The sequence below is a fragment of the Brachyhypopomus gauderio genome, unplaced genomic scaffold (assembly GCF_052324685.1).
Source record: "Brachyhypopomus gauderio isolate BG-103 unplaced genomic scaffold, BGAUD_0.2 sc63, whole genome shotgun sequence".
Taxonomy (NCBI): domain Eukaryota; kingdom Metazoa; phylum Chordata; class Actinopteri; order Gymnotiformes; family Hypopomidae; genus Brachyhypopomus; species Brachyhypopomus gauderio.
This window is the reverse complement of record NW_027506884.1, coordinates 781,485-795,437: the sequence shown is the minus strand read 5'-3', so window position 1 is coordinate 795,437 and position 13,953 is coordinate 781,485. Positions and strand designations below refer to the sequence as shown.

The window sequence follows — 13,953 nt, the reverse complement described above, 5'->3', positions numbered from 1 at the left end:
GGTCCCTTTTATTTAAAACAGATCCTGGCTGCTATTCGTCCCGGAACTGACAATCCGTTTCATGGAGACATGTATGAGAAACCAGCCCTGGGGCTACTGATGCAGCTGGGTCTGCCTGTCACCTGCGCTGGCTCATCCCACTGGTCTCTCCATGTTCAGAAGCCTCCGTGTGCCTCTCCACCAACACCTCCCTCCCTGCGACTGGCTGTGAGCAGCACAGCGTTGGCATTTGTGAGCACTATACTGCCTCTGCCTTCACCCCGTCCACAGAGCAGCTGAACCAGCAGGAAATCCAGTCCTGGTCCATTAATTGGTGGAACTGTAAGTGTACTCAGTTGGAAAAGAAAATCGTTTACAAATGACGTGTGATTACTGTACTTTTCCCCCCTTTGCATGCCTTAGTTTTGGTTTTTCCTGCTGTTTAAACAGAACAGTGAAGTGTTTGGTCAAATGCAGTCTTGACATTTGGCAGCAGTAAGCTTGACACAGCTAATGGTTGTTTTTACTACACACACAATGTGAACACCTACATTACTGCAATTACTTTCATACTTAGTAACAATTGAAACAACTATTTGACATCCATCTAATGAAATTATAGCTGCTTCCTGTTATGAAATGGTGTGATGGTTGCATGTGTATCACTTATTATAACAATAAACATCCAAACAGACAGAAACATTTTGTTGTCTATCTACACAGACGCTTAAAGAATATAAGTACACTGAGTTTCGGACTGGGCGTTTCAGACAGCACTTCTTCATCAGCTGTGCAAGCAAAGGGGTTTTTCCATGAGAAATTAGGTGGCCATAACTGAAAGTGAAAGTGGAGTGATGGTGGAGTGAAAGTGGAGTGATGGTGGAGTGTCCCAGCTTCTCTCAGCTGCTCTGCTACATACACAGGAATATATATGCATATATATTTAGCTGGCAGTATTATTTTTAGCATCCTGTTATTTTTAGCTATTACACACACTCAACATATACGCACTGGCAAGCAGAGCAAGAGACATGTTGCCTACATAAAGCATTTGACACAGTCAGCACATTCCGAAACACATGCACCCGAACATACATACATATATATGAAAATACTGTAACCCAATGATTTGGTGAAAGAATAAAAAACAACGTTGAGCTCTCAACAATCTATGGAAACAAAGGGAGTTCATGTGGTTGTCAAGATATGTACAAATCCAATGCAAACACTTTAACTCTGCCACTGGCTCATCTATAATATATTCCACAATGTAAAGCCATTCAGCAGTCCATGTGACGCTTCCTATACATCCTGGTTCCATAGCTGGCACTAGTCCACCCGTCTTAGATTTGGACTCATGCCTACATGTGCATTAGTGGAGTAGAGAAATGAATGTAAGAAGACTGAAAGAGACAATCAATCAGCCAAGCAATCACTTCCATGGCCATGCTGACAGCTTTCTCTTAATTTTCAGTCCTTCCAAATTAAGAGACAATTCAAAAAGAGGCTTTAGAAAAAGGACAGAAAACAGTTTACACAATACAAACACGAGAGACATTAGAGTTTACTTTAGATATTAGAGTCATTATGTCAGCAAACACTTGCAAGTTGCAAATATTTGTCCCTCTTGATTTTGCAGTTTGGTTTAAAAAACAGTTCTCTTTGACGCAGAACAAAAGATGTGTCATTGTCATTGAAAGGATAAGCTCTGAAATGTAAAAGCTGTAATTCATGAATAAATTACTTTGTGCTGGGTTGAGCTTAAACTTTCTGAGAAATATGTTCACAGGTAGAAAAAAACGACTAGCATGGTAATATTGAACACCATGACTCAACTGATCTAAAGCATTTCTGTGGGCCATCTATCTTTTCTACTTTGTTCTATCGATTACAGTACTAGATTAAATCTTTTACTTGGCTGCTCTGAACTAAAGGGAAAACTTGTGATTTGCCTCAGCACTGATGCTGGATGTACATCAGACACAGATGCAGTCATCTCCCTGTTCCAGTCAAAACAATGTACTCTCATGCTTCTTCTACTTCTACTCAAACAACACAAACCAACCAAACACACTTGAGAGCAGAGAAACCCTGATCACATTTCTGCAGCAGTCCAAAGACATCACGGAGGTACCCGAATAACGATATTAAAACAACTAGCTAGTTAAATGAATAATGAATTTGTTGAAAAGAAGCAACATTTAATATAAATATTAGACTCTACAGTGAAAATAAAAGTTAGACGTGGCTGAAAAGCTCAACACAGACAGTAAAAACTAAGTTTTACGTTAACTCCTTTGCATGGTTTAAACTTGACGGCGATGACATTTTCACGAATTCAAATGTTGAAACTAAGAAAAATTTTGGTCTTGAAATGTTATACGCAAATTGTGGAATAAAGAAAACCATTTAGTTATGTCGGGTTTTTAAAAAGTAGTCACCCAACGACCTTTCTAAATGAGCAAGCCAAAAGCACTAGTGAATAATGTAAATGTACTAGTCACCTTGTCTATTTTATATTAACCCGTCCAGACTGATCCTGGGGCAGGGACTCCCAACCACCAAGCTAGCTAGCTGAGCTATAACTAACCAACAGGGGCAGTTTAGTAAGTAATCTAACCCCACCGAGAGCACACTGTGCTCAGATCCTGGCTGGCCCGTGTGAAACACGCGAACGAGCCCCAACAGCCCCCGAGTATAAGCCGCACTCACACGGATGAACCCACACGGCTAGCTCGCTAACGTTAGCCTCCCTCCGCAGACGCCCAGTTACCAACACTAGCTAGCTAGGCTAATTACAGGCAGACCAACTCGTCCCACCGACCCCGACACGTTGGTAAATCAGAATAAACTGGAAAAGGGAAACAGACGGATGAAACTAACGGGGCGTTAAACGCGCCTCACAGCCGCAGGTGAATCGGACAACCAGCTCACAATCACCCAGGTTAGCCGGATTAGCTAGCGTGTAAACCCCGGGGTGGATGTGGCCGCCTGCGTCCTTACCGGTTAACCGCAGCTTAACGGGTCCGTTTCTCCGTCCCCCTTGGTTAGACATGTCCGTTAGATGTCCAGCGTGGTGGGGTTTAAAGACCGAAACTCCCCCTCGGACGTTGAAATGTTCGTGTCTGCGGTCGCTGGTCAGTTACTCCCCTCAGTGAAGTGATAATGGAGTCACGGCGCAGTGGCCCGGATGTACACACAGACCGCCATGTCCACACCGCCCAGCCCGCCTATACACACACACACCGCCAGCCTGTACGGTGATCCAGTCGGTTTACTCGAAAGATAAATCTTTTAAGCCATACCCACATATTGTAAAGTTAACTGAAACCGAACAACGTCCATTATTTTTCCATCGGAGCGCGGATTAAACGAGGAGACGCCTGTGTAAAGTTGTGGGAGACGCAGAGGAACTGAAGTGTCTCCTGATGGAGTTGGTCAGCTATACTGGCATGTGTTCAGTTCGGGCGGGGGGGGCGGGCAGGGGGGGCAGCAAGCCTCTGACGTCATCCGTCTCCTCCTCCACACCCCCCCCCCCCCCCCAGTATTATGCATATTAACCAAAATGAAGTCAACAAGAAGCCAGTTTTATTTACTTTATTTACAATGTAATAAAAAAGGCAGACAGGTCCATATGTACAATTCTCCAGAACAGGTTAGTGGTCAACTCGGACAAACAACCGGAAAAAACAATCAACAGGACAAACATCTAGAAGTTGAAAGTGCCTTGGCTTTCATTGATTTGGAATGCATAGCCATCAGTTGTTACTTCAGGAGCCACGTGTTCATCCTCTTCCTCCTGCAGAAAGATTTTACAAATCAGTATTAAAATCCACAAAGTAAAACGGACAACTTGGCACATTAAATTGTCAATAAAAATCTCCCCATCAGTATAAGTGAGGATTAATTGTTACTTATGGGTGGCAAATGACTGTTTCATGGACTTACCTCTCCAGAGAAGTATTTCTCAATAAGGTTAAGAGAGCCCTTGTACACCATTTCATTCTCATGGGTCTGCAGGGCTTCAATTTTATCCAAACCACCACATTCTTCGATCATCAAAGCAAGCTTGTCAGTCTCACCAATTTTTTCACCAGCCTAAAAAGGTTATAGGCAGTAATAAGTCAACGGCACCTTTAATAAAGGGTTGCTTTGAGAGAACACTAGTATAGAGATTGTGCATGCATACTGTCCATACAACACTGGTGAGAAACTGTGACATACCAGGAAGATGTTACTGATTGCATCCAAAATGACAAGGACAGTCTTGCTATCTTTGGCAGTCAGAAGATTCAAAAGTGGTTCCAGCACATTGGACTGAACAAGAAATACTACTTGCTCCACAGTGCCTCCACTGGTGAAGTTGGTCACTGCCCACACTGCCTCCTTCTGGGTCTTGTAGTCACCCTGTATAAATGGGAAGAAAATTTAATTGAATGAAAAGCTTCAGCTCATCCATGGTGAAATAATGGCCACTGCACCTTTAAAGCTTTATTTGTACATTTGGTATAATTCCTCCCCAAGGTTAGAGGCATTTGAGGCCCAACCATACCCGTTTGAGGACCTCCACCATGTAGGGCACCAGACCAGCGTTGATGACCTCCTGGATCTGGGTATCCTTTCCTGCAGTAATGTTGGACAGGGCCCAGGAGGCTTCTTTCTGGATGTTACTCTTGGGGTGCCTCAGCAGACCAGAGAACATGGTAAGAGCCCCAGCGTCCAACACCGCCTGGGTTTGTTCATCAGTTCCAGTTACGATGTTACCAATGCAGCGCAGGGAGGGAGTCTGAAGGTGGTAGACAGGTGTAGTTTAACATTGGAGACTAGATTGTACACACGAGTGATGAGCTTTTACAATTTCATGCTAAAGGCCTAATGTAAACTGAATAAAATTCCAAATATTATAAAAAAATCACTTGCTATACAGTCATGCTAATGGTTTTAAGCCTCAGTCAGACATAAGATACCTATGAATAGTAAATTGGACATGCTCACTAACCACAATGGAGAGTTCTCCGGAACCGAGGAGCTGGACCAAGCGAGTAACCAGGCCGGTTTGGACCACCACCTCGATCCGCTCATTGGGCCCATCGGTCAGATATGAAACTGCCCAGCAGGTATCTGCCAGAACTTCCTTATCGTTATGATGTAGGAGGCGGACAAGGGTAGGCAGAATCTGTCGCACTGCCTCGAGGGGCGGGACAGGGTTCTTGTTACGACACATGTTAGACAAAGTCCAGGTGATGTTCCTCAGGTAACCAGGCTGTTGGGAAGTTAAAGGGGAGACAGGAAAATTAAGGAAGGACTACTTGAGCTTCGACACCACCTAGTGGTAAGAAGTTATTCCTACAGCTGACATGGCATCTAGTGCAACAAGTAGAGTAGAGTAGAATTTTATTGTCATTGTATATGATACAACGAGATTCTGAGTTCACTGCCTGCTGGGTAAAGGACTGATATTCGCACACAACTTGCAAGATGATCAAACTCATTTAACTTACAGCAAACACAGAAAGGTCAGGGACAGCAAGCAGACTCAAAAGGGGGCCGACGGCACCATGCTTGATAACCTTGTCTCTATAGGCAGATCCATCACCTAAAAGTGGACATCACAAAAAAGACAATTATGGAAAAAATCCATCAAAGTCTTTCAAAAAGATCAACAGGTCACAGACTCCAAAATCACCTGCAATGTTGCCCAACGCCCAGATAGCCTGTTCACTAATATGAGGGTGTGGTGAGGTGATCAAACTGATGAACGCTGGGATAGCTCCTCCTTCAACCACAGCAGTAGTTTGGTCGGTCGTCCCAGATGCAATATTGGTTAGGGCCCAGGACGCTTCAAATTGAATAGGGGGGCAATCTGTGATGCCTAGGAAGCCCACAAACTTGGGGATTAAGCCCACGCTGATGATTCGGTCAATTGGTGGATGTCGCTCTCTTGACAACAATTTCCTAAGTTTGCAAAAAAGAAAGTGTTGGCAACGAGCAAAAACGGAATCCATTTTATCATCAATAATCATGAGATCATAGCAGTTATTTACCGTGCAGCTTGGGTAGCTTGCAGTTGAGATTCAAGATTGTTACTGTTAACCCCACTGACGATCTCCTCCACGGTCCAGTGCTGAGCCTGGAGTGCAACAACATCACACATCTGGTTTTACAGAGAGCCAGTCAGCTAGGTCAAGTGGTGTATCGATTATTTAAAAAATGCTTCATAGGTAGCCAATTACTACGATTTGTGCATTCGTCGCATATCTTGAGATTAAACTAAAGAAAGTAAAAGTCGATGTGGTTTCACTCTACCTGGCAGTTTTGACTTTTCTCTTGAAGGGGAGAAGTGGCCTCGTCAGGAAGAGTGGCCACATTCCTCCTTTTCAGAATCTGTTCATCCTTCTTCGCCTTCCGAAGCTCAACGTTGACCTCGATCCGCCTGCGTCTCAGCTCCTGAAGGTCACACAACCAACATTAACTGGGTTCGTTCATCTAGTCTGTTGCCCAGCTGGACAAGAGGTCCAGTTTGACCAAACCAGCCAGAGTTAAGGGAGTGGGCGAACTAGCTCACGTTACTCACGTTTGCATCCTTTCCTTTATTTTTGAACTGATTCAAGCGTGCACCGTTTTCGTTGCCAGCAGACATCTCAAAAGTAGAAAGATGAGTATCGTCTAAAAGATCAACCTGGAAAAACAACTCCGCATAATTACACACAATACACTCACATGACATCGGCTTTAATCGAGAATATACTTTTTAAAGTTACTAGCTGGCTACTTCATACACACGCAGGAGTGTATGTCTAAATAAAAATATGCAGCTACATATATCCCCAACTTTGAATACGGTATTAAAAATTAATGCTACATTTGAAGAGCAACACGAAAAGAATCCTTACCGAGTTTCTCCAAAGGAAGTGACTAACTCAAATGCACTACAGACCTTTAAATCGCCGGTGTGAACGACCCGATTGGTCCGTTTGAGAAAAAGCACCGCGCGATTGGACCGATTTGAAAAATCACAGGTCGCAAGGGGGCGTGGACAACGTTTCCTACCGCGAGATTTGATACGTTGTTTCAACATTAAAAACTAGTAACAATGTAAAGTCATGATGTTTAGATTATAGATTATTTCATTTAGATTATAATGTCTGCAATATAATCGATGTGTTATCTGGCATATTATCTACGGTATCCGTGAGCACATGACAGATGGTGCCCAACCCAAATGAGTATTTACAGGCTCGTTGGTTTGACAAGACCATGTAATTTTACTGTTTCACTCAATTTTGGAACAAGAACCAGAAAAAACACTTTCTTTTCGTCCCTGAGGTTTATGTGCGATTGTTCTCTCAGCCAAATTAGTCTTAGAAAATAGAGCACACCAGCAGGACGTAGTGAGTGACCCGCACATTCTCCAACCACACAGGGGATCCTGTGTATACTTCAAAATTACATTAAAGGTTCGCATTGATATTTTTTGACATGCTTTGTAATTCTCAATAATTTATGTGGAAATGAAAATACTAGCCTATTGGCAAGGTAGTTTCTGCCCAACAAGTTAGAGATACCCTGAACATAAGACCCATAACGATACATTTTCCCCAACCTAGGCCTTTAAAAACAGGCCAGACTGTTGTGCTGCCCTGTAATGATGTTACACTTTGATGAATGACAAACCTATTCAGGATCTTTAGTCCAAGATCTTGATATGTACTATACATGAAACAAGCAATCAAATAAGGACATGTACATCAGTGTGGGAAAGAGATGTCTACCCTTTCCATTTATTTACGTTTCATATACATCAATATTTCTTCAGTTGTAATACAAAAAGAAAGAAAGAAAAAGACATACAAACAGAATGCCTTCCAACTCATCTTGGTTTTAGCTGTTTTAGTCACTCCTACATCTTATGTCCTTTTAGGAAACCTGCACAGCACCACAGCACCCCACTGACCGTCAGTCCGGCATGTCCAGACCTAATCCTCACAGATATCCATAACCGTCCTTGTACATCACGTGAAAAGCTGTTATTATGAAAAAGATATTTGTAGACCCGGATTATGCAAACATGATTTTAAAAAACAGGGAGGATGTGGGGTGGGGGGGGGGGGTTCCCCATTCAAAAGTCATTGTTTTGAGGTAATAATCATTACAAAATGCTTGAAGTAATTCCTCCACTCCCAATTCACTCCACAGTCATAGAGCAGGGCAGGGTCAAAGAAAAGCCCCTTTGAACACTGCAGTTTATGTGCGATGCTGGTCGACTGGGAAGAACCGTCAGTTGGGGTTGAGGAAGAGGACCACAGAGAGAATGGAGAATGTGTGGTGGGGGGGCATTCAAGGCACAGAAGATGCCCAGTTCCAAAGTTGTTAAGAACCCTTTCCCACCCCCCAGAATCCTTTTGGGATGCATGTTAGCACTGTGTGGTTGTATTCTATGAGGCTGAAGACTGTAGTTTGTTGTTATGAGACCTACAGAATACAAAAGAGAGCAAACTGAAGTGAAATTAAGAGCCCTTAGATGTTTTTTTTATTGGACAGCAGACAACACAAGACAAAATGAAATAAAAACACAGCAAAAAAAAAAAAAAAAAAAAAAGAAGAAAGAAAAAGGCACCCACATACATACACACATACGTACACGCATACGTACACACATACGTACACACATACGTACACACACCCAAATACATCCTGAAGGAATGGGAGAGAACATGGCAGCCATGTTGGCAGAATATGTGCACAATGCTTTTTAGCCACTCAAAGGTGTTTCTAGAATTTGCCCATTTTGGTGGTTGGCTGGTCAGCATAAAAAACAAACAAACAAACAAAAAAAAACAACAACAACAACAACAAAAAAACAAAGCAAAACCTTCAAAGAAAATCCAATTATTTTTTTATTTTTCTTCACTATAAACTATAAAGAAATGTTGAAGTAATATAGTGACTGAATGTCTAAATTGTCTCGTATTAAATTCTACAATTTTAGTCACTCACCAAGGTCATAAAGCATAAAATCCTTCACAAAAGGATATAAAACCATATTTTATTCCCCATACATACTTTTATATACAAACACTTATGTAATGTTGGACGGATCTGTGTTGCAGATGTGTCCTGAGCACATTAACGCTCAAACATGATCCCTCAGACTGGGGGTACTTGAAATGGACACCCAGACATACAAAGAGCCAAATGACACCTAAATCTCTTACAATAAAATATACAAAATATTTTTTTCAGTGCCAGGTGAGTATCACTGAAATTGCTGGGCAAATACAAATATCTTTAAATCTTCAAGTATGCAAAATGCCAATTTTCCTAGTTTTACACTGCTTACAATTACTCATGAATGAACATTAGCAACAAGGAAACCCAAGAACAAAAAGGCAAATACTCATAGTTTAACAACATGGCTGCCATAGAGTGATTGTCAGGGAAGATCTGTCTGGATTTTTGGCTTTTATTTGGGTGTTTTCTCACTTTCCGGGTGTCTTAAGAAACATAATTGACTTCATTTAAATATAAAATTACACGGGGATTAAGCTGTTCATAAAACAGCAAATTCCATGATTCTCTAAAAGAGAATCTCCACCCATTCAGAACAGATTCCAGCTACACTTCACACTCATGACATCACAATCTGCAAGAGAAGAACGAGTGGCATGAATGACATGCAGGAAGCACAGACAGACAGAGGTGGATGAAAAAGAACATGGTCATGTGACTAATAAATGTTAAAGTACTACACTACATGTAAGCACGTACCACCACATGCACAGCTGCAACTGAGGTTAGACACCCACACTCACACGCCTGGGTCCATATTCACAAAGCTTAAAGTAACTCCTTAACTTACACTGGTAAACTCGCACAGTGGCAAGTGATGAATGTGGAATAAAGCAGAGATGCTTTGTGAATATGGGGCCTGGTCTATAAAAAGCTGTTCAACTAATTATTTGCCTTCTGAAAGTATTGTTCTAAAATGATACACACTTCAAACACACTACACACACACACACACACACACACACACACACACACACACACACACACACACAAACACACACACACACAAACACACACACACACAAACACACACACACACACACACACACAACACACACACACACACACACACACACACACACACACACACACACACACACACACACACACACACACACACACACACACACACACACACACACACACACACACACACACACAAAAACGTGCCTCAAAGGATTAGGCAGTTCACTCCGAGTCAGCCTTACCTGCTTGCTTTAAAAGCTTTAAGCTTCTGTACAAAGAAGGATTCCAGGAACTCAGCACACTGGTAAAAAGGTGAGTCACTGGGGTTGTAGTAGCGGCAATTGTCGAAAATTTTGGTCATGTCCGCTACGAATTCTGTTAATTTGTTGTAAAATCGCTTCTGTATCCGCTGCTCTATTGTAGACAGGTCTGCAGGTGACACAGAACAGAACATTACTGCAACAGGCAAGAAGAGGCAAGCCTACCATATTTAAAGCATTAAGTGCAGTCCATAAGCTAACCACAGCATCAGGTTTTGGCATTGTGCATCAGGTTTTGAAGGGGAAAAATGCATGCATTTAAAGTAAGAATATAAGGTTTAATTTAAGGGTATTGATATTTATTTTGTGGAATGGGGAATCACTAGCCATGTTAATCACCACATGTGACCACTGAACATGATCTGCAATTACGCAAGACAAAACCGAAAGCAAAAATCGTTATTACGTAGGCCTGGCAGACCATTATTGATAAGATACCCACTGTCAATTTTATAGAAAGAAAAAAAAAATGAATTACCAGAGGCTGCAATTCTAGATTTTTGTGAATTACTCAATTCTGGTGTTCTTACCCTTAAATTAAAGCAGTCTATTTAAAGCCCTTTCATCTCTAAGCCCAGGGGTGCCCACACCTTTTCAGCTTGCAAGCTACTTATAAGATGACAATAAAAATGCAAAACAAATGTATTTCTTCTATATTATCATTATTTAAGTTATTATTATTACTATTTAATATTGTGTAGTCTTTCTTTCCTTTTATCCTTTTAGGATAAATAAAGTATTTTAATTTATTTAAATTTATAAAGTATTTTAAAGTATCGCTAATTGTAGCGAGAAACACTCGCAGTCCAAAGTTTCTGGGTCAAATCCTTGGTCATGGCTTCAGAGTGCTGTGTGACTGTATTCCTCGATAGCTGGAGAGCTTTGATTGAAGAGAATATTTCAGATTTGTTTTTAAAGTCTCGGAACAAGGAATCAGCGGCTTCAACAAATGCTTATCATCTCTCTGTCTTGGAAGGACATTCTTGTGTTTAACAATGAAGTGACACCTGAAGTGATACTTGAACAGTCTGAAAATGCTGCTCCACGTTTCCCTTCTTTGTAATAGCAACGGCACACTGACCGATGAGGCAAACGCACTTATGACATAGTGAAATATAGTGAAATAAATCCTCCTCCCATTCTGTATGAAGTGGTGGGTTTTAGGCTTCCGATTGGCTACCCTGTATGTCAATCAAAAGACAACCGTCAGTGCAGATGGATGATAGCCTGTCATTCATCTTTTTTGTCATTCATCCCCTACTTTTTAACGTCATGCGATCTACCCACACTTCCATCGCAATCGACCAGTAGATCGTGATCGACATATTGAGTACCCCTGTCTTAGCCATTTAATTCCAAATGGGCTTCAAAACCAACACAAGAATTGGCCAGCTTGTTATGAAGTGCCCCGTTAAGGATGTGGTAAACCTTGACGCTACATGTTAAACAACTGAAAGTCAAATTATTATTAGCATTTAATGTGCTTGTTTTTAATGAGTAAGCTCCTACCCATCGGTTCCTTTATGACCCCGTAGTAATCCGGAGCATCATTAGGGTCGACGGGTTCCAGGAACGGCCACGCCATCTTGTGGGCCTGATGCACGAACGAGACGTTTACCAGTTAACGTTTTACAAATATCCAACACACCTTACTGGGCGCGTGGTGCCCGCGTGGTGCCCGCCACCCCAGTCACCTGTAAGGAGCGCAGGATCCGCTTCAGGCCCTCGTAGTCCTTGTCCGTGAGCGGCGTCAGCACGGTCATGGCCTCCTCCGTGGACTGGCACTGCGGGCACACGTACTCGTCGATGTGCGTGGCCTCGCTCTGCAGGATGCCCACGCATCGCCCGTGGTACCAGTTCTGGCAGCGGTCGCAGCCGATGTAGAACCTGCGGGCGGGAAAGCCGAAGTGTGGCGAAGGTCTTAGACGCGGGTACGCTCCGGTTCTTAACGACCACTCTACCAAAACGAGGGACCTTTCCTTTTTTTTATTAAAAACACGTCACAGTGTAAAGTAGCTAAGGAAGATTGAAGGAACAGAATGATCTAATTGCTTGATGCAATATCCTGTTACCATCTTTAATGCAGTATTTAACAGCCTCAAGTCCCAAAGTTGATGGGAATTCCCAGATAACGATTACTGAGCACAGGCGCCACGACATACTGGGACTCATCGTATGGCGTCCGGCAGATGCAGTAGAGTTCCTCCGAGCCGCCCTCCTGAGCCCGTTTACACTCCATACAGATGTAGTCGTCCATCTTCTTGGCCTCCTTCTCTGTGATGCCCACACACTCGCCGTGGTACCAATTCGAGCAGAGATCACAACCGATATAAAACCTGCAAGCAGAGCAGAGCGAGTCATTTTCGAGGGGCTACATTTTTGTCACTAGCACTAGTACATCAACAAAAATAAAACAAAAAAATAAAAAGGTAACCACGTGGCTCTTACTTGGACTCGTCGTAAGGCGTTTTGCACACACAGTACAGTTTGGTGTCCCTTTTGCTGTCCTTCGAGGACGTGGAGATCATCTTCTTCTTTTTGTTCTTGGCGGAGGCCGCGTCGCGGTCGTCTTCGCGCTTACGTTTGTGGCCAGACGTGGGCGAGGAGAGCACCGCGGCGGTGGGGGCGGCGAGGACGGCCGGCTGGGCGCTGCTGGCCACGGCAGCTGCCTGCGACGCGGGGGTCTGGGTCTTCTCCTTCTCCCTCCTGAGCTTACTCAGGTCCTTCCTCAACTCGTCCTGGGAGGGAGAGGACAACGAGGTGAGAGGGTGAACGGAGAATGATGAACGACTCCTTCATACTGGAATGCGGCCTGATGACCTTTCGGCTTTTGGTGAATGCTTTTTGTTTTTGCTGTTGCCAGTTCACTTCAAACGGTTACAAGCGGTTAACGACCGTCTTGACCTCCCAAGTGTGCACTTACTACAAACAACCACCGAACTAAACTCGGTCACGTTTCGCAAAATTTGTCGTCAATCTCCGTCACGCTACCGAAAAGCTCCCGCCTTAATCGCGTCACGATTCACACGCGTCAGGAAGGCAAAGCTAGCACGGCCGAGCGCAAAGTGGGTTGAAGCGGGAGAGACGTGGGCGTGCGCGCACTCCACCCACCTGAACCTCCACCTGCAGCTCCTTGTCGAGCAGCGCCCTCTTCTTGAGGATCTCCGCTTTCAGCTGCTCCTTGTGTTTGAAGAGCAGGGCGGAGAGCTTGCTGGCATTCTGCTTACTACGTTTCTGCTCCACAGACTCCTCCCGCTTCCGCTTCTTGGCCGCCTGCTTCTCGTCCTTGTCGATCTTGTCCAGGATGAACTTCATCACCTGATTGCACACGATCATGCTGCATGCGCAGACGGGGGGGGTTGGGGGCAGAGAGAGCAGACTGGATCATCTCGGTGCGCAAACCGACACACGGGGAACGGGAGCTGCACGCAAGGAACGCCACGCTTCCCTTACCGCTGGTTCTCCTCTCTCTCTGAAGGAGTCATGGACTTCTTCTGCTTTAAGTGCTCTATGGCTGCGTTCTGCTTCATGACCACCTAAAACAGGATCAAACCAAAACTCTGAGGATCAGGGATCTTCTTAGGCAAAGACCTTAATTTTAATCACTCACAGCTGTGCA

General features: G+C 43.6%; 3 protein-coding genes across 6 annotated transcripts in view; all 3 read right to left on the bottom strand.

The window, feature by feature from the left end:
* The window catches only part of smurf2 (SMAD specific E3 ubiquitin protein ligase 2), a 41,019-nt gene extending 37,585 nt beyond the window's left edge, over window positions 1-3,434 (bottom strand). The window contains exon 1 of the mRNA XM_076988754.1: window positions 2,983-3,434. Coding sequence (XP_076844869.1) covers window positions 2,983-3,034 — 52 coding nt within the window. The 5' untranslated portion in view covers window positions 3,035-3,434. The remainder of the gene's footprint in view (window positions 1-2,982) is intronic.
* A 127-nt stretch (window positions 3,435-3,561) lies between these two features.
* kpna2 (karyopherin alpha 2 (RAG cohort 1, importin alpha 1)) lies at window positions 3,562-7,072 on the bottom strand. 2 transcript variants are annotated; one of them, XM_076988708.1, is made up of 11 exons: window positions 6,917-7,072; window positions 6,554-6,658; window positions 6,286-6,426; window positions 6,024-6,109; window positions 5,666-5,934; window positions 5,481-5,575; window positions 4,979-5,242; window positions 4,532-4,765; window positions 4,204-4,386; window positions 3,928-4,077; window positions 3,562-3,778 (listed from the first exon to the last, which is right to left on the bottom strand). In XM_076988708.1, the coding sequence occupies exons 1-11, from the start codon at window positions 7,055-7,057 to the stop codon at window positions 3,689-3,691; spliced, it is 1,758 nt and encodes a 585-aa protein (XP_076844823.1). In that variant the 5' UTR covers window positions 7,058-7,072; the 3' UTR covers window positions 3,562-3,688. The 2 variants fall into 2 exon arrangements, with proteins under 2 accessions (XP_076844823.1, XP_076844824.1); XM_076988709.1 differs by lacking the exon at window positions 6,917-7,072 and adding an exon at window positions 6,873-6,895.
* A 655-nt stretch (window positions 7,073-7,727) lies between these two features.
* The window catches only part of bptf (bromodomain PHD finger transcription factor), a 29,310-nt gene continuing 23,084 nt past the window's right edge, over window positions 7,728-13,953 (bottom strand). For all 3 annotated transcript variants that reach the window (XM_076988710.1, XM_076988711.1, XM_076988712.1), the window contains exons 24-31: window positions 13,788-13,870; window positions 13,446-13,671; window positions 12,783-13,072; window positions 12,497-12,670; window positions 12,029-12,221; window positions 11,844-11,928; window positions 10,257-10,443; window positions 7,728-8,451 (exon numbers count right to left, since the gene is read on the bottom strand). In XM_076988710.1, the coding sequence (XP_076844825.1) occupies window positions 8,415-8,451; window positions 10,257-10,443; window positions 11,844-11,928; window positions 12,029-12,221; window positions 12,497-12,670; window positions 12,783-13,072; window positions 13,446-13,671; window positions 13,788-13,870 (1,275 nt within the window). In that variant the 3' untranslated portion in view covers window positions 7,728-8,414. The remainder of the gene's footprint in view (window positions 8,452-10,256; window positions 10,444-11,843; window positions 11,929-12,028; window positions 12,222-12,496; window positions 12,671-12,782; window positions 13,073-13,445; window positions 13,672-13,787; window positions 13,871-13,953) is intronic.

Excerpts from the sequence above, each read along its gene's own strand:
- kpna2 (XM_076988708.1), bottom strand. The coding sequence starts at position 7,057 with ATGTTGAAACAACGTATCAAATCTCGCGGTAGGAAACGTTGTCCACGC. Across the intron at positions 5,935-6,023 it reads CAAGCTACCCAAGCTGCACG|GAAATTGTTGTCAAGAGAGC; the intron begins GTAAATAACTGC and ends TTGCAAACTTAG. Across the intron at positions 4,766-4,978 it reads CCGGAGAACTCTCCATTGTG|ACTCCCTCCCTGCGCTGCAT; the intron begins GTTAGTGAGCAT and ends TACCACCTTCAG.